Source organism: Fusarium oxysporum, chromosome IX, assembly GCF_013085055.1.
Source record: "Fusarium oxysporum Fo47 chromosome IX, complete sequence".
Classification (NCBI taxonomy): domain Eukaryota; kingdom Fungi; phylum Ascomycota; class Sordariomycetes; order Hypocreales; family Nectriaceae; genus Fusarium; species Fusarium oxysporum.
In genome coordinates, this window is record NC_072848.1 from 2,544,178 (window position 1) to 2,561,694 (window position 17,517).

A 17,517-nucleotide genomic window follows, 5' to 3' on the forward strand; every position below is an offset into this window, starting at 1 on the left:
TTCTGTTTTGTTTATCGCTGTGCCTCTCGCGCACTCTCTTCAGTGACAATCCACCCCTGAGTCCACTCTCTGGACCCCTGAAAGTAAGTTTTCCCCTGGAGCTTATTCCATTCCCGTTAGCGTAGACCCTGCACCAATCCAACAAATAAATCTACATTCCATCTTATCAACATTCCAATCAATCCGTCTAGGCTGTCAGTTTCAGAATCTTAAACTCTAACTTAGCTACAAGAACATCCAGAATCTCGACTGAAGTGTTGGCGTCGGTTAGAGATTCTGTGATCTGCGACGGGTAGAAGGGGTCAATTAAATGGAAACTCCACTGCTCCACAGCGGATGTTCGTTTTAGACTGGAGCTGTCTGGATTAGAGTAGACCAATTTCATCCAATCTGTTAGGCTGCGATGAGTGACATCTCACGGAGGTATAGTTGACTGTATAATTACCGGGAAAAAAGATGGAGAGATTATTGTTGATATTGTTTGTTTTTATTGCCAAGCATGGAACCATGGCCTTATTTTCTGGCCCTTGTGCTTATCCATCTCCCTTGCATCTGTTGGTACGGTACCTGCATCTGGGCTAACAGAGATGTTCTCAATTGCCGTAGGCCCAACTTTACAGAATCAACCAGTCCAAACATGAGATCCATCGATATTCCCAGACGCTGGAAGTAGGAGATGACATCGAGATCACTGCATTTTAGGCTGTTCTCTGTGTCGTCTGCATCAAACTCCATCAATCAGGTTTGTGGCTGACTGAACCTTAGCCACATCGACGTCATTCCCCAGCCCCAGATCATCATCCCAAATCTCCCCAGTTTCCAGGATAGAAACTACCGCGACGTCATGCCAATGAAACAATCCTCATCCGTTCACTAAAATAAACCCAAAAATTAAGCAACAAACCTCGTGGCATTTCCAACCTAAACTCTACATCTGCGCCACAATACCCATCGCCAGTCACTAACAATGGACGTCCTTCTGTCCCTCCCAATAATATCCTACCTCCTCTCCCCCGCCTCAGCATCATGGTCCACATCCCTCAACATCTTCTTCTTCTACGTCCAGTGGACGACGTTCGTCCTAACCCACACGCCCTTCCGCGTGCGCCTCATCGGCTCCCTCGCAACGCGCATAATTCTATTTCTCATACCGTCGCTGGTATCATTACTCTTTGACACGGGTGTGCCAAGCATCGCTGAGTCGATCAAATTTGGCGGCCGTGCTTCGCTTGCCCCGCGGAATGCGCGCTTGCTTACGCGACAGTTGGGTCTCGTGTTGGTGAACCTTTTGTGCGTGACGTTGCTGGAGGGCGCGTCGCATTTGGCGTTTAGATATGTCGTTGGTGAGAATGATTTCAACCCGACGGCGTTACTGCCTTTGCCGTGGCAGTTGGCGAAACATTTGGTGCTTATGATGACGGGGCGTGAGGTGTTGACTTATTACATTCATCGCAATCTTCTTCACTCCAGCGGCGCAATTGGAAGACTTCACAAACGCTTCAGTCACGCACGATCAGCAGCGCCGTACAGTCTTCTCGTATTTGCAGATCACCCAATCCCCTTTCTTCTCCATCATTTCTTCCCAATGTACCTCCCAGCCATCGCCCTGCGCCCTCACATGGTGACGTATTTCCTCTTCCTTGCGCTCTGCACGGTTGAAGAGACAATCACCACGTCAGGGTACAGTGTCGTCCCTGGCATAATCATGGGTGGAATGACGCGTCGCAGAGCGATTCATTACGCGAGCGGAGGCGATTGCAATTTCGGTGCCTGGGGAGTTCTGGACTGGGCGAACGATACGGGAAGGGGGAGGGATGTACTCGATGATGTGAGGGCTGAGGCGGAGAAACACAACGTCAAGGAGAGGTCGGCGGATAAGTTGGATAGCGGTGTGAGTGCTCTTCAGGGAGGGATTGACAAATTGACGAATGGAGATGATGGCGGTAAGAGGAGGAGTTCGCGATTGCGATCAAAACGCGCCGGCAATTGAATGAGGTCCATTCTTCCAATTGACATTAAAGTCGTTTCCCAGCAAATAACGTGCAGCCATCTAAGTGTACAAACTCCCATCCGTCCCATTGCTTGATCCATCTATTTATATCCCATCTTCTTCGCAAACCAGCTGAGCGTTTCAATGCCGCTCTGAACTCTCATGCCAATTCTAGTATCCAGCACAAAGGTCTCCCATACCTTGGCGACATCCATTTGCTTCACACACTCATCGTACTTCTCCCGTCTGTACGCCGCAATCTCATCGGGTGTGCCCTCGGGAGGATTGCAGCACTCTGACCATGCGATGGCGCCCTTTTCGTACACTGCCGCGGCGAGAACGTAGTCGTCCTTAGTCGGGCCCTTGAATGCGAATCTACCTTTGTTAGTCGAAGTGATGCAATGTGGAATGTTAAACTTGGACTTACCGGTCAAACTTGAAGACATGCGTCTCCAATAAGTCCCTCGCCTCGGCAAACTTCTTCTGGTTGCGGAACAACGATGCGCTGACGAGCGCCCACGCTCCCATCTCATCAACCTCAGCCTTGATCTTATCCACCACCTCCGTCTTAGCAGTACATCTGTCCCAACTCATCCCCCCAACTGCTTTCTCAAGCTCAGCGGGCCCCATGCGCTTGATGGTGTTCCACATGTAACTCATCTCCAACGCGGGACTGGGTCCAATCGCATCAGCAAGATCGACGCCAAAGCTCTTAGCGCGCTCCTCCCACTTCTGTATCTTGCGCTGAACAAACACTTCGAACGGCAACTGGCGCGCCATAAAGCGCTTCTTACCCGCTACACCTGGCGCCTTACGTAGGTATTCTTCCGCTTTGGCTTTTTGGCGGCGTGCCTCATCTTTGTCCCCGGCGGCTACGGCGTCGCGATAGAGTTCGACGGAGGAGATACCTGCCATGTAGTAGTACAGCGCGTGACTCCAGTCGTTAAGCTCGAGGCATCGCATGAATGAGTCGCGCATAAGAGGCCAGTCCTGGATTGCCATTGAATTGAGCGAGAGCTCAAAGTTATTGAGTGCTGTGACCTGCTTCATCTTGGACTCGCCGCCGGTGGTGAGAACATCAACGGCTTTGGGGAGGTCTCGCTCATTGCTGTGCAGTCGCGCCTCTTCAATGAGCCATAGTCGCGAGTCGGGATATCGAGAGCGCATCGATGCAAGAAGCTTCTCACATTTTTCGCGTGGAGGCCCTACAATCTCAGCACCCTCGTCAAAATCCTTCGCATCGGGGAGGATGTCGACTGCGCCGAGAAGAGCGTTGTAGTAAGACAACAGGACAAGACCAGCGATGGCGCCATTGACGTTGGCGTAAGCAGTGGAGCGCCAGAGCATACGAACGCCACGCTCACGATCACCACGGAAGCCAACGACGGAAAGAAGACGAGTGAAAGCGGGAGGAACGAGGGTCAACATGAGAAGGATCATACCAAAACACATATTGGCCCCAGAGTGGACAAAGATGTCCAGAGGGTTTTCAAGAAGAACAGAGTCGGACTCAGTAGGCTTGGATCGAGCTTCACGCAGGGGTGCACCTTCATCGATCTTCTCGTCCTCCATGCTTGACGAGCTTGAAGAGTCCCCGTTTGTAGGTGTCTGGGTACCAGAAGCCGACTCAATATCAAGCTTCTCCATGCTCTTGTCCAATTCAGTAGCTGGTTTAGCAGATAGCGATGCCTCTGAAGTTGATTGAGGCATATCCTTGAGTGTTTTCGCCTCAGCCTCAATAATGGCATCAAGCGTCATGAATGCCTTGCGAAGCTTGAGAAAACTCTTCATCGCATCGATGAGACTTTCATGCAAAACACCCACCACAGCGCCCATGAGCTGCGTCTCCGCACGAACGAGCTCGAATTCTGTACCGGGAGGATACAATTTACTCCCGGCACGAGCTTTGCCATGCTTCTGAGCCTTCTTGTAGTCCGCCCAAGCTTTCGCTTCACACTCATCGAGCTTGGTGGTTGTCTCGGTCATGACGGCTTTTTCAAAGCCCAGCACGGAGCGCATGAAGATAGTGACTGCCAATCCTAGCTGGTGAAAGGACGAGTCTCCCGTCTGCAGCTTCTCCCATGCTCCGTCGATATCGTCGTTCATTATGAGACCGCACGATGCCATGGCGTCGTCAATGTCCTCCATCTCTCGGGCCATGTTATCCTTGGTGGTGATTGAACCAGCATCGCTGTTGGCTTCAGTGGCAGGCGTCGCGGTCCCAGACCGGAACCAACCCGCTAAACGACTCATTTTGATGAATCTTTAGAGTCGAATTGACTGAGTGAGATTGTGATGGAAGGGTATTCTGGTGATATACGCGCGAATTGATGCTGAGCCTCGAATGCTGACGTCTTAGGCTGAATGAGGGATCTTGAGCCCCTCTTTGTGGCGTTTACCCCGATGCTGACAGAAGAGACGGGACCATCCGCTTCAGATCCTGGAATAATAACATACAGGTATGCAATGCTTTGCAAGAACGAAGCTTGATGATAGGAAGTGAGAGGTTTTTGAGGGTGAGTGAGAGAAAAACCACTCGTAAGGTTGAGATCAAAAATTCAGTTCCACCTCATCATAGCTTCTGCTTATGCAGGTAAACTAAGCCTGCTAAGCTACCTGCCCCCACCATATCCGCGGAGTTTAGGCGGGCTTACGCATGAGCTCGGGGCCAATCGGAGCTTGAGACTGACATCATCAGTTGTTGATACAACTCCAGCTTTGGATAATGATCTTGTGCATATATCCAGCTTGATAAAGAAAAAATTGCATTGTATTTCCTATCATCATTCTCTTATTTTTGACTCTGTTCTGTTACAGGCAAGCTTGTGAACGTTTTGTTCTTTGTTCACCGGCTCGTATCTTATCTCCGTCCAGAGTCAATCGCCACGTAAGGTACCTCGTTGACGGATATCGGAGAACAAGAGGGTCCGTCAATTTGATCGTCCCGGCTTTTTCGGATACTCGGAACGGACGACTCTCCCGTGCTTATTCTATAGATTACCGAAGTAATTGCCAATGGTATTTAAAGGCTCAGTAGATTGAACACTCCATGCATGAACTCCGACGCCTCCGGTGTGTTCGAGTTGCGTCATTAAGCTTGCGGTTCGTTGAGTTCCCTGGTCTCGAGAGCTAACGAAACCAAAGTAATCGGTGCCTGCCCTCATATGTGTCAGGCTAACCCTCCTCCACGGTATATTGTAGAAAGCGAAAATGATGTACTCATATTTGGCTGTATCGAATATTCTTTTGAGAGATATCAATACTGCTGCATGTGGTCTTGACTTCTGTATAAGAGGTAAAGCGAGCTTTCGATTTCTGGATGATAGTCGACGTCCTTAGACATTGCATCTCTTCTGTTAAGCTAGTTTCCCAGAGACACAAACAGAAGGAAGCAGGGCTGTCGGGCAGAAATGTTCAAAGGTTGTGAGCCTTGACCTCCTCGGCCATCCTTCTGTCGAAGGAGTTGATTGCTTACTATGCCGTTTCTTATATCTTGCATGCCTTTTGCCATGACTGCATGGAGGATCATGAGAAAAGGGCCTGCCTCGGTATGTGGGCCACAATACAGTTTGATACCTGACGTTGCATATCACAGAGAACCGCATTGTCGGGGAATATGCCTCGATTCTCCTTTTCGATTCCTCAGCAATGTTGCAACGACGTTGATAGCCAAGAAGGCCGCAGACGAATATGAGCCAAGACAGCATACACGAAGCCTCGGGAATTTAGGGTACTCAACTACTAAACCCAGCCCTAGGCTTGACCGGGGGAAACATTAAAGCTTTAGGTGAGTTAAATAAAGCTTGTCGCCTATGACAATAGCAGATTGAAGATTTAGATCAGAGTTATAATAATGGTTAGGTAAAGACGCCACCAGCCAAAGATCCGCAGCGATAAATAATGAGAGTCCGAGAGAGGCTGAGTTGTTCCGGAAATAACTCGCAATGGACGCCCAGATGGGCGATGCAAGTGCTCTAGCCAAAGATGGCTAGATGAAGTCGATCCTTTCATCAGCCGGGGCTCTGAACACCCAAAGACAAGCAACTTCTATCCTAAGATGCCTAGACACATGAAAGTACTTGGTTTGTGAAGATTTCAGGTATATGAAGATATTTGTCCATAAGATAAGAACTCAAGCTGTTATAAAACCTGTCGGATTTAACTGTAGTTTCCCGGCGTCTTGGCTGAATAGTAAAGCTTCCCAAGTCTCGGGACCAAGAAGGATCGCAACAGGGAGACCAGAACCAATCACACGAGCGCGAAGTCAGATCCCTCCAACATCGCATGTATTAGTGAGACCGAGTGAGAGTGAATACGAGACAAGAGGAAAAGTTGAGAGACAGTCGGTATTTCCATGAGATTATGATGACTATTGAGTAGTTGAGTACCTACTGTCACGAAGGTCAAGAAGCTCCAGCGAAACGACTGTTAAGGAATCTTCATCTAGAGTGCAATATCGAGAGCTGAGTGAGATGAAACATCTTTGATAGGGTTGTCGATCCTAGCGTCTTGAAACCGGGGGGCTGAGGCACCGAAGGAAGCGGGCCTCTGATTGCACCGGACCATTTAGTGATCACCTCACTGCCGTCTTAGCAGGGATGGTCTATGTTGATGTCTTATTTTCTACTGAGGAAACGCTCGACTTCGGAGACTGCGTGAAGGATGCCTTGAGAGTTTGTCGCAATAACGACTGAAAGGTGTATATCTTCAAGATCATCGCATGTCGCAAATCTATACAAACTTCCTTTGAAGATGGTTTAATCAGCAATACTCCTCATCTACACAGCCTGTTGACAACGGGGGCCAATATCTGTCTGACACACCAAGCCACTCACTAGCAGATACTAGATGAATGGCGAGGCTCATTCCCGCTTCTTAATTAAGGACATTTGCAGGATGTCGATCCTTGTCATGCACCACTGCGCCCATCAGAGAAGGATCAACGGGTAAGCTATAAGATGTGATAATCCTTTGTGTCGCGTGTCGTCTTTCCTTCGCTTCCTTTCTCTCCTCCGCATCATAGCGTTTCGTCATTACAAAGTGGAAGATGGCGAGTCGTCGATTACTTGCCATAGTGGCATTTCTAGCTTTTCATCAGATAGTGAGCGCTGCATTCACGAACCCACCACCGAGCGACTCGAGTATAAATAATCCTCACTATAAGCTGGGAGAGGAGATCAAGATCACTTGGGAGACAAATGCGGAGTTTACTGATCTTACAATGTGGCAAACCGACACTGGGAAGAGATACAACCTACAATGTAAGTTTATTAGAAGTGAGTGGTGAACTGTTGGTTGACCATGTACCAGCAAACAGCAAATCGAAGGAGTACATATGGATCGCATCATATCAAGGCATCGACCCCGCGGACGGAAACTCATTTAGTCTCTGGCTTTTCAAGACCGGCGATACAGGAGCTCTTTTCTCAAGCCATACATTCAACATCACCGATCCCTCGTCAGCAACTACTTCAGCGCCAACGGGTACACGAACAAACAAACCGAACCCCAAGACAAAGACTTCCAGCGAAGCAAGTGAAACGACTAGCGATGGTGCGGCCACTGCTTCGTCGACAAACGAGCCGTCGTCCGGGCTATCCACGGGAGCAACTGCCGGAGTGGCTGTAGGCGCTGTTGCTGGAGCATTTCTCATTGCCGGCGCTGGTTTCATGCTCTGGAGACGAAGACGGGCAAACAAGGCTGCACCCTCTGCACTTGCGGCAGAAGATGGGCCGAAATATGGATATGCACCGGTCGAAGCACCGAACGATAACGCTGCGAGACATGGACCATGGGAAATGGGAGGGTCGCCTACGCATTTCACGCATGAGTTGCCAGCCGATAACACGGTACAGCATCGACCATGAACGGGAACAGGAGTACGGAGTTCGGGTATATACCCTCTATTCACCATTATTTATAGAAATATTATGAGTTTGTAATCATCTCGCATTTTCCTTCAATGTTCTGTGCTATAAGTTTCGGCTATCAGAACTCGCCTTGATTTAAAAGCCAACCGTCTTCTTCCCAGTCATATCATAGTCCGGATCTTCTGGAACAGCCCATCCAAACAAATCAATCAGCTTCTCCCTTCTATTCTCATAGTTTGCCCCAATCCGCAAGACACCTTCATTATCCAGGTCCAAGATAGTCCCAGCTCTTCCATACAAGTGCCACTTCTGTCGACCATAGTTAACAACCAAATCAGCTGCTTTAATAATCTCAGGCTCAATGTCTTCAACTCGAAATTTCTGCCCCTGATCCGTCAAGTTGGCACTGCTGCCCACCATCACTAAACCATTCTCATCGTTTAGCCGCGCAAGTTCACGTGAAAAAGGACCTTCCCCTATGGCGAAACCTAAAGTACCATTCTTTACGACCCGCTCGACATTCGGAATAAGTTCTGCCGCTGACTCTTTCATTTTTCCAACGAAAGCAACTGTCAAACCTAATTCTTCCGTAAATGTTCGAACGATGGTGTATTTCCCATCTGGAAGATCATATAGTCGCGTGAGAAGGTCGTATGTTCCGATGACGCCCATGGAATGTCCTGCTTTACGCCTCTTAGCGGTAAAGATACGCTCGATCGCATCGACGCTTGCGGCCATCATGCCGTATCCGACATCGGTTGGGCCAATGATGACGCCGCCGTTTTTCAAAACTTCGAAGGCCCTGATAGCGTCACGTTTTGCATCTGGAAGCTCACTGGGCCGAGGTGTCACTCGAGATGAGGTGTTACTAGTCATTCTGTCGATGGGGCGCACAGTAGTAAGACTAGTCGAGAGTAGTGGCTGTGAGCTTATGATTACAACGGAACTTTGAGTGGTGAGGGAGGATGCAAATGTCTCTATGAAATTTCTGACTCCGAGTTTTGAGTATGAATAAACATCAAACATTTGAGAGGTAAGCACTATTCACTTAGCTTATATGTACTGAAGCGATTAGGTCTGTCATGTGATAGCAGCGCTCTCACTTTGGGTAGGCATTTCGACAAGTCTCACGCCGGAACAGACGGCATGCAGATCAATTCATCAAGTCCGATAAAACAACGCCATGGTCACAATAGTACGCTTTGATGCCACCCAAAATGTCCGATCGTTCCAAAAGTTCCAAGTGCAAATTATTCTTCGGTTACTTTGCATAACTAGAGTACCTGTTATTACTGGAGCATATTTGATCTCATGGCATTTATGCGGAGGTAAGTCGACATTTATATTTCATCCTAGACCGCAACATTAAGGTGAAGCCCATACACACCTCGTGGAGGAGTTTTTAATTGCACTCTGAATAAGGAAATATTCTAAGACTTATTTAAGTCTCGAAAAGCCAACATCCAAACTCCAAAGACCAACGACTCCGATCTCCTTCTTCTGGTTCTGCATCCGTCCAGCTCGTTTCTGTTCCGCATGGGCCTTGCGATAGGACGTGATTAACTCCCTGAGAGTCATCGAACTCTTAGGAGAACTAGCCTCGGCATGAATATCTTCATCCTTAGCCGTAGAATCTTTCGTCTGTTCGATATCCACACCATCCTCAACCTCTTCCCTTGGACGAACCTCGTCCTCCTGGGTAGCTTCGGTCTCGGCCATCTCATCAGCGGTGATATAATCGTCTGAATCATCGTCTTCAAGAGTTTCACCCATAGCTTCGGCAGCCTCCCGAGCCTCTGTCTTTTTCATAATCGCAATCCAACGAGGCAAGTTCCTCTTCATGTATCCCAAAACCAAACCCTCTTTCTTCTCCCAGTTATACGGCCAAGTCTCCTCCCAGGGAACCTCAGCACGACGCTTAGAAAGACGAACCAAGTCATCCACATCGACACCAATCTCGATAAGCCTCTTCACCGCGGCATCGTGCTGGACTGGGTCATGGGTCTCTAGATGGTTGATGAAACGGATGACCTGGCGGGCGCCGAAGCTGGTGTTGATGATCCTCTTGCGACAAGGCTCGTAGTCTGTGTGGTCGAGGGGGTAGAGAGATGCTTTCGAGAAGATATGATTCTCATCTAGCTCAATGGGGCTAGGGAGACGGAGCAGAGAAGAGTGGCTGCTTCCACTGGCGTTTCGGCTGTGATAAGACATGATGGTTGATGTTAGGAGTGTTGTGGATGCGAATTCGAACGATATCTGCAATTGTTGATTCAAGTCTGAATGTCAGAGAGACTTATTGACCTATAAGAATTGTATGGGTTCGAGTCGTTTTTTATATCAAGAAACCCGCGGGAATATGTTCTTTGTCAAGTTACCCGAACAATCTATAACTAGCACAACTGAACATGCACAAGAGGCGATGCAAGTATTATTTGACAATGCGAACAGTGTTTATTCATAAAAGCAAAGCTGGAACAAAAAAACAAAAACAAAAAAAAACACGGAACATGCACGTAAATCTCAACTGACGGATGTAATGTCTTTGGACAATGTGAAGCATCAAAAAGGCTCAAAAAAAAAAAAAAAAAAAAAAGAGCGACAATGGAACACAAGACCTGAAAGAAAACATTTGTAGTAATGCAAGGATTTACAAGCCAATGTCAAGATCAGGATCTCCCGCCTTTGTTCTTTGTGCACAAACAGTCTTAGATCTTTTTGCTTCAACATCAAAGACTATATTCCCACATCTTATATCAATCTTGCTCAATAATTGAACTACTCAGCTTGATAGATTAGTGCACAATGCCCATACTGTAGACTAAGATGGTTAATGAAATCAGTCGACCTTGATAGACCTGCAGCTGGATCAAGATCGCAGGAGATAGATCAAGATTTAGGACATAAGAAAGCAAAAATATGGTTCCGTTGCAAGATCTAGAGTAAATAGGTCCGCCGTGAACATTTAGTGTCTTATCTACTACTAATAAACCCTTCGTTACACAAGATCACTCTCCTTTACCAAAATGTCCCGATTCACCTCACCGATATCCCTCAGTCCAGCCAAGTGCATGTTCATAGTCAAATCACCACATAGCGCTCTCAGAACATGCCTTACACCATCTTCACCACCCAACGCCAAACCATAAGCATAAGGCCGTCCAACAAGAACACACTTCGCTCCCAGGGCAATAGCCTTCATGATATCAGCACCGCATCTGATACCACTATCAAAGAAGATATCAAGCTTATCCCCAACAGTGTCGACAATTCGCGGAAGCATGCCTAGACTGCTAGCTCCACCATCTTGTTGGCGACCGCCGTGGTTGCTCACTACGATTCCCTGGACACCCACCTCAACACACTTCTTGGCATCATGGACACTCTGAATTCCTTTGAGGACAATGGGACCGTCCCAGTGCTTTTTTAAGAACTCAACGTCTTCCCAGGAATGGGAATGACCGGGGAATACGATCTTGGCCCACTCTCTCGCCGCGTCACCGAGACTAGCTCCAGCGGATCCGCCCTGAGCTGCTTGATAGACTCCACTCGCTGCATCAGTGATATCATAGCCGTGCTTCTCCTTGAACTTCTTTTGAAAAACAGGATCTGTCAGGCCGATTTCGACACCAATGTGATCTGGGTGGATGAAGGGGTTGTAGCCATTGTCTAGATCGCTCGGACGCCAGCCGAGGACGTAAGTGTCGAGAGTGACGAAAAGTGCCGTATAGCCGGATGCTTTGGCGCGGTTGAGCATCGAGATAGTTATGTCGTCGTGTTCACGGCTAGGCCAGTAGAGTTGAAACCATCGAGGTGCGTCTTTGCCATTTGCTGCTGCAACATCTTCGATACTTGTGCTCGAAGCTGTGCTAAGAGTATACGGAACTCTAAGCGATGCAGCAGCCCGAGCAGTAGCGGCTTCACCCTCGGGGTTGAATATCTTCTGGACCCCAATGGGTGCAATTGCCAGCGGAAAGGGAAGCTTCTGGCCAAGGACCGTCGTAGAAGTATCAGCGAACTGCTCATTGCCATCCTCATCCCTGCGACTAGGCACGAGGCGATTCGGAACTATTGACCAGCGAGAAAAAGCCGTCAGGTTGTTCCTGTAAGTCGAGCCACTGCCACAATTTCCATGGATGTAGCCCCAAGAAGTTGCAGATAGAGTCTCTTTCGCCAAAGGCTCCCATTGGGAGGTCTGAAAGGTAAATGCAGGACGAGCAAAATGAAGACCGGCGTCAAAAATAGATTTCTCGTAGCCGAGAACGTCAGCGCTTGGAGAAGTCATGATGATTTGGAGCAGTAGTATGTCTGTGTGTTGTCTATAAGCTGATGAGTGAAACATCTCTCCAAGAAAATGTGACTCTGTTATTATACATATTTTCTGACATGCTTCTGACCTCGGTAATCCTGACAATTGCATCACTGTAGATCCATAACACTGTCACAGAAAATTCTAGTGCTCAGCCTTACAGGTGCAATGATGTAAATTAAAGCGGTTCGATCGGATATCTCGGACCGGACAAGTGCCCGCTGCATCGGCTTTCCGCCGGTCGTCAACTTCGACGGAGGCTAAAATCCGTGAAAGAGCCGCTAAGACGCTAGGTTTTTGAGCCTCATTCGATGGGATTAATCGTTTGAAATTGATTTTTTGAGACTTTGGCCGAATGTTTCCAGGTTTCAGTCCAACGTTCCGTTGTAAACGGTCCGATTGACATGACGTATAGAAGTTGGTGCAGATACGGGGACTGGCCCGAGAGAGCTAATCGCGACTTTCAGGGAGCCGATTGCTCCCGTCGATATAAACTAAATTGGATCCTGAGGTAGAGTGTATTGACTAACCCAGCTACGACAGTCAGACTGATGACCTAAGAGGTACTAGAGTCGAACCCGAACAAGTCATCAAACACCATCATATCCCGACTAATGAGTGCCTCGTCGCCCGTGTCATAATTATTGAAGCCAGGTTCAGACATTAGTACCAAGTCTTCATGTGGCATCGCAGGAACCTCAAATACAAAGCTTTGCATAACCTGATCAATGTCAAAGTCGGAAAGTTCCATGCTAGAAAAGTCAACTGTCGTATCAGGTGTAGGCTGCTGCACCAGCGGCACGGCAGAGATTTGGTAAGCTATGTCAGAACCGACTTCAGCTACCTCAGACATGTCAACCTCTCCCAGGTGACCATCTTGACAGCTTGTCGGTTCTATCGCCACAAACTCTCCAACGTTGACTCCCAAGCGGTTCATAATACCTAAAAGAATCTTCATTGTTCGTTTCGGTGCATGACACCACGTCTGCTGTTCGGATAAAATCTCCAGACAATTTCTGAGGCACAAATGGGCTTGCGAGCCCACGCTTTTCTGCGCAGCCATGCGGACATGAATGGTCGCACTAACGTATGTGGCGTATGAGATAAAGTAAGGCGCTGTCCTGAAACAGAACTGCTGTCTGTAGAGTAGTAGAACTTGATGAATCTCTATCGCTGCTGTGACACAGTTAAAGAAGGCTTCAGGTGCGACCGTTGTGGAGACAGATGTCAGATGGCCTTCTGAGAGAAAAGGGCGGTAGATCAAGATGATTAATGAGTTGCATAATGCCCTGCCGTAATTAGTACGTGGACAAAAATGGCGAATTAGAAAGCTTACATCAGGGAGAGGTTATGCGGAAGGATGGTAGAAGATGCGGAGTCGTTCAGATCAACCCTCAAATACACCGGCAACCCATCCTTCCAAGACTGGAGGTCGCGGTGAAGAGACATTGCGGTCTGCCATAGTCCATCAGCACTCTTCGCGTCGCTCTTCTCCGCATAGAGAGCGCATAGAATTCGATCCATGATAATGCTGAGTCTACAAAGTTGCTCAAACGTGGAGACACTATGTGTCGGACAGTCCAACTGAGACGGCTGAGCAGAATAGGTTCGAGTATGAAAATCCTCTAGTTCTTCATATTCATCAAGGAACACGATCGGCACACGGTTATCATGCTCGCGTAACCGAGTTGGACGACCTTGGTAGATAGACTGGACCTTGTCCGAAACTAGAAAGATCAGCTATAAATAATTCTGCAGAAGTTTGAAGGCTTACTGAATGTTGCCCAGAACACGCGACGCTCGATCTCCATATCTTCTGGGGATATTTTCTTTGACGATCTTCGAGCTGGCCCGTCGATGTGTAGACCAAGATCGATTATCATACTGATCGCGATACCTAAGTAATGCCACGAGAGACTCCTCTCGTTACACCACGAGAACAGTGCATCGGCAACGACCAGCAGCGCCTGTATCGTAGTGATATCACTCTTGAACAACACCTGAGAGCCGCAAGCGTGCAGGGCTTGTTCGAACTTGATACGATATGGACGCCCAATGGAATTCAGCTTGCCAGTGTTTCGGAGAGCGGCTGCATCAACTGTATGCATTGATCCGGAAAACAGCATAGCCCTAAGAAGGACCTCGGAGTAGTAAGGACCGTTGCATGCCATGTCGCGCATAAAGGCTGGTCGATAGACGATAGAACCCATGTAATGTTGGCGGTTCCAAAACTTGGAAAGAAGATCCATGCCGATCTTTGGGTCGAGGTCACCAAAGTCAAGCTTTCCTGCTCTGAGGTTGACCTTTTCTAGTTGACCTGGTCTGAATGAGCATCGAATCTTGAGTCTCGAGTGATATGTACTCACGTTGCCTAGTTGTCTCTGCCAAAAGTTGGTTCTTGGCAATATCCTCGGAGCTGAGTATACGAGACGAGTCTTTGGCAGTTCCTATGTTGATAACTCCGCTGGAAGGACCATGAAAAGCGGCACCCTCGGGTTGCCCGGTCGTTAAATGGCAAGAAGGAGAGACTGCTTGCGCCTTTGCTTGGCGAGCATGATCGTTAATGCTGTTCAGCGTAGGTGTAGATCCATCAGTACGCGGTTTTTCAGCCAAGTGAACTTCTCCCCGCAGAGTATCAGGAGGCACACTGCTCAACTCCGGACTCCTTGGACATAGTTGTTCGCGCAAACGGGCATTTTCCTCCTCCAGTTTATGTATTCGCGCATTAGACGGTCTTGACACCCATGTTAACCATCAGCACTCACCGGTCGCGGAACAATCTCACCTGGCTTGAGCAGTTCTCTGAGAATACGTGCACTCAATAGCCCGACCCTGGCAATTCTCACACCTGGGCTTTGCGTTATCGCAACCCAACTAAATAAGTCAGCAGATTCGCTGGAGTATGGTGAATGGATTGGCACCTTTCGCCTTCGGCAAAAGTCACAGGCCGCAGATGCACGCTGGGATCGACGTTGCGATGCTTTCATAATGGCGGAATGGATCTTGACGGGCCGTGGTCTTGAAGGAAGATGATGGTCCGCTCGCAAGCGAGGCGATTGTGAGGTGAGATATTTTGACGATGACATAAGCGGGCAGACATTTCCCGCCACTCCACCTCCTACCAAGGTATTCTTGTAAATTCAAATCATAGTTCGACCATAAGCAATTTCCATTCACAGGTATACTGATGCATCTTCCAAGCTCGTACACAACACTTCAATCTATCCGAATTCTACAGCTACTATGTAGCTAATTGCTGCCAATAAGGTTAAAATTTAGGCTGCTAAGGTCCCTGGAAGAGAACCCAGCTACGTGGGGGGCACCAACAAGTCTCTAACATGCTAAGCGTTCCCTGAATTAGTCCTTTGTCTTTCTTGCCTTGATCAGATGTTTGGCGCAGTAGTTTCGATGAAGACTTGAGTTATTTGTAATACTTTCGACAGTACACTGAATTTGCCGGTGGATTAAGAATATGATGTGTGGCGCGTCGAGGGAGATCATGATTTGGTTGTAATTTTTAGATTCTTCAAATAACCAACCGCTGGCAGTTAGGCCTATGAAATGACTGTATGCGCGCAGGCCAGGAAGAACCACTGCCGGCTACTACCCAGCGAGGCGTAAGCGGCCAGATCAGATTCGGGGTTGAATCATTTACCGCTAACTGTTATGAGTGGCGGGGAAACATGCCTTGATGCTTCGAACCGCGGCGCCCTGTTGCTTATAAAACTTCTTGACAACCCCATGATTCTTCCTTCAGCACTATCACCGATATAACTGCCATTATGTTGAACGCCATTACAAAGCAGGGAAACATTGTGCCCAAGTCGAATATTGAAATCCTCAACCAAGAAATAGACGATGACGAAGGACTATACCGCATTCGGGCCGGTAACCGTGTACATTATGTTACAATTCCTGGCTATGCGAGTTCCAATCGCATTTTCGATGAAGACAAGCTCTGTAGGCCATACCTTCTTGTGCCAGAACTTCCCCCATTCCCGGACGCAGACTGGACGAAGATGAGGCTTTCTCTCGGCCCGGACGGCAGCGTTCAATCGGATATTTCTTTCGAACCACTGGACAAGGTCGAATCCACCTGGCATCCACGACACATCGACGTTCTTTCGTTGAAGCGCATCAAATATCACAAGCAACGCGTTCGAGAGGTCGAATATCAGGACAAGACTGCCATATCCAAAATTGCCGTTCTGCAGTGGCTCGTTCCGCAACTCGAGCACGAGACTAGGACGTACGAAGCTTTGACCAGGTTGCAAAGTCCTGACGAGGTCCGAATAACCCCCGAAGTTTTGGGACACCTCTTCGAGGGAGGTAGAAATATTGGGCTTCCTTTAGAAAAGATAGAGGGCGATTATGCGACACTGGCGGATCTGCCAAAATGCGAGGCGGCTTAGCGCAAGTTGCACCAGTTGGGGTTTGTCCATGGAGACGCCAATCGCTACAACTTTATTGTCGAGCGGTCCACTGGGAACGTCAAGATGATTGACTTTGAGCATGCTGAGCAATATGATGAGAAGGCGGGGAAGGCTGAAATTCAGAAACTGGCATCTGAGTTGACAGATGACTCAGGGCGAGGTGCACCTGTTACTTTCAACTATCGTTAGCAACGGGAACAACGTTGGGAGCCTCGACTTGGTCTTGGTCCCCCGAACTCTTGAGTAGTTTCTGTGCCCCATAACAGTCTTTAGCGTGGGCCAACAGCCCATGGCGTGAATGCAATTTCGTTGTCCATGCAAAAAGAGGTCGGTCTGGTCTTCTGTGAAGGGCACGTAATCCTGCAAGAACGCCCAAAGGCAGAGACCCCTTCCTAAAGTCCTTGTATGCGATCTCACATCCCTTACAAAGCTGTCCCCAGTCCGCTCTCGAGTCTGTAATGTACGGCACGCGTAGACTGGACACACCAGCGTAAGGATCATCACCCATATTACGCTGTTCTGGAAGCTTCCACGGGTCGCATCCTGGTCCCTCCAGAGGTGCTTCGCGATAGCGAAAAAAAAGATAAGTATTGTTTGATGTTATCATCTGTCGGGGCAATACGTCGTTCAGATTCTTCATGGAGCCGTGAACTTCAATCGCCAACCTTTTAGCCATCTTCACATTAACCAGCTGGAAAACTTCGCCGTGCACCGTTTCAGGGCCCCTGAGACTGTACATCCCTGGGATAAGGTCCATAATAGGGAGGGTCTGAACTTGTCGGTGTGTCAAGCGGAAGTACCATGTAGCCATCTTTGGCGTCATCATCCACAGGCCTCTGTTTTGAAAAAGACACTCAAGGCAGACCCTCTCGCATGTGGGTAGGTATAAAAAGGCCCCATATTCTGAGCAGGAAACGC

The 17,517-nt window shown here is 48.4% G+C and overlaps 8 protein-coding genes across 8 annotated transcripts; 3 read left to right on the forward strand and 5 right to left on the reverse strand.

The window, feature by feature from the left end:
* Positions 1-938: 938 nt before the first annotated feature.
* FOBCDRAFT_298752 (uncharacterized protein) lies at positions 939-1,990 on the forward strand (the record flags this gene model as incomplete). Its single annotated transcript, XM_031190525.3, has 1 exon — positions 939-1,990. The coding sequence occupies exon 1, from the start codon at positions 968-970 to the stop codon at positions 1,988-1,990; it is 1,023 nt and encodes a 340-aa protein (XP_031034510.1). The 5' UTR covers positions 939-967.
* A 141-nt stretch (positions 1,991-2,131) lies between these two features.
* On the reverse strand, positions 2,132-4,243 carry FOBCDRAFT_143130 (outer membrane protein Iml2/Tetratricopeptide repeat protein 39; the record flags this gene model as incomplete). Its single annotated transcript, XM_059608155.1, has 3 exons — positions 2,132-2,161; positions 2,191-2,365; positions 2,418-4,243. The coding sequence occupies 3 exons, from the start codon at positions 4,241-4,243 to the stop codon at positions 2,132-2,134; spliced, it is 2,031 nt and encodes a 676-aa protein (XP_059465859.1).
* Positions 4,244-7,211: 2,968 nt separating this feature from the next.
* On the forward strand, positions 7,212-7,857 carry FOBCDRAFT_206636 (uncharacterized protein; the record flags this gene model as incomplete). Its single annotated transcript, XM_031190528.3, has 2 exons — positions 7,212-7,251; positions 7,301-7,857. 2 exons carry the CDS (start codon positions 7,212-7,214, stop codon positions 7,855-7,857), a joined length of 597 nt encoding a protein of 198 aa, XP_031034513.3.
* A 71-nt stretch (positions 7,858-7,928) lies between these two features.
* Positions 7,929-8,857, reverse strand: FOBCDRAFT_231860 (DHBP synthase RibB-like alpha/beta domain-containing protein). The gene has a single exon (XM_031190529.3). It carries the CDS (start codon positions 8,734-8,736, stop codon positions 7,996-7,998), a length of 741 nt encoding a protein of 246 aa, XP_031034514.2. The 5' UTR covers positions 8,737-8,857; the 3' UTR covers positions 7,929-7,995.
* A 440-nt stretch (positions 8,858-9,297) lies between these two features.
* On the reverse strand, positions 9,298-10,211 carry FOBCDRAFT_323177 (uncharacterized protein; the record flags this gene model as incomplete). Its single annotated transcript, XM_031190530.3, has 1 exon — positions 9,298-10,211. The coding sequence occupies exon 1, from the start codon at positions 10,069-10,071 to the stop codon at positions 9,298-9,300; it is 774 nt and encodes a 257-aa protein (XP_031034515.2). The 5' UTR covers positions 10,072-10,211.
* Positions 10,212-10,793: 582 nt separating this feature from the next.
* On the reverse strand, positions 10,794-12,273 carry FOBCDRAFT_231861 (FMN-dependent dehydrogenase). The gene has a single exon (XM_031190531.3). It carries the CDS (start codon positions 12,197-12,199, stop codon positions 10,856-10,858), a length of 1,344 nt encoding a protein of 447 aa, XP_031034516.3. The 5' UTR covers positions 12,200-12,273; the 3' UTR covers positions 10,794-10,855.
* A 205-nt stretch (positions 12,274-12,478) lies between these two features.
* FOBCDRAFT_231862 (fungal-specific transcription factor domain-containing protein) lies at positions 12,479-15,175 on the reverse strand. The gene is made up of 6 exons (XM_031190532.3): positions 15,088-15,175; positions 14,952-15,040; positions 14,533-14,900; positions 13,941-14,483; positions 13,503-13,893; positions 12,479-13,455 (listed from the first exon to the last, which is right to left on the reverse strand). The coding sequence occupies exons 1-6, from the start codon at positions 15,151-15,153 to the stop codon at positions 12,723-12,725; spliced, it is 2,190 nt and encodes a 729-aa protein (XP_031034517.2). The 5' UTR covers positions 15,154-15,175; the 3' UTR covers positions 12,479-12,722.
* A 667-nt stretch (positions 15,176-15,842) lies between these two features.
* FOBCDRAFT_253142 (uncharacterized protein) lies at positions 15,843-16,788 on the forward strand (the record flags this gene model as incomplete). Its single annotated transcript, XM_054706909.2, has 2 exons — positions 15,843-16,470; positions 16,579-16,788. Exons 1-2 carry the CDS (start codon positions 15,949-15,951, stop codon positions 16,786-16,788), a joined length of 732 nt encoding a protein of 243 aa, XP_054562884.2. The 5' UTR covers positions 15,843-15,948.
* Positions 16,789-17,517: the final 729 nt, after the last annotated feature.

What these genes read in the sequence shown, in the direction of transcription:
- FOBCDRAFT_231861 (XM_031190531.3), bottom strand. Translation starts at nt 12,199, where the DNA reads ATGTTTCACTCATCAGCTTATAGACAACACACAGACATACTACTGCTC.
- FOBCDRAFT_231862 (XM_031190532.3), bottom strand. Translation starts at nt 15,153, where the DNA reads ATGAAAGCATCGCAACGTCGATCCCAGCGTGCATCTGCGGCCTGTGAC. An exon ending in ACTTTTGCCGAAGGCGAAAG is followed by an intron (nt 15,041 to 15,087) that starts GTGCCAATCCAT and finishes TGACTTATTTAG; the next exon opens with TTGGGTTGCGATAACGCAAA. An exon ending in CGTGTTCTGGGCAACATTCA is followed by an intron (nt 13,894 to 13,940) that starts GTAAGCCTTCAA and finishes TGATCTTTCTAG; the next exon opens with TTTCGGACAAGGTCCAGTCT.
- FOBCDRAFT_231860 (XM_031190529.3), bottom strand. Translation starts at nt 8,736, where the DNA reads ATGACTAGTAACACCTCATCTCGAGTGACACCTCGGCCCAGTGAGCTT.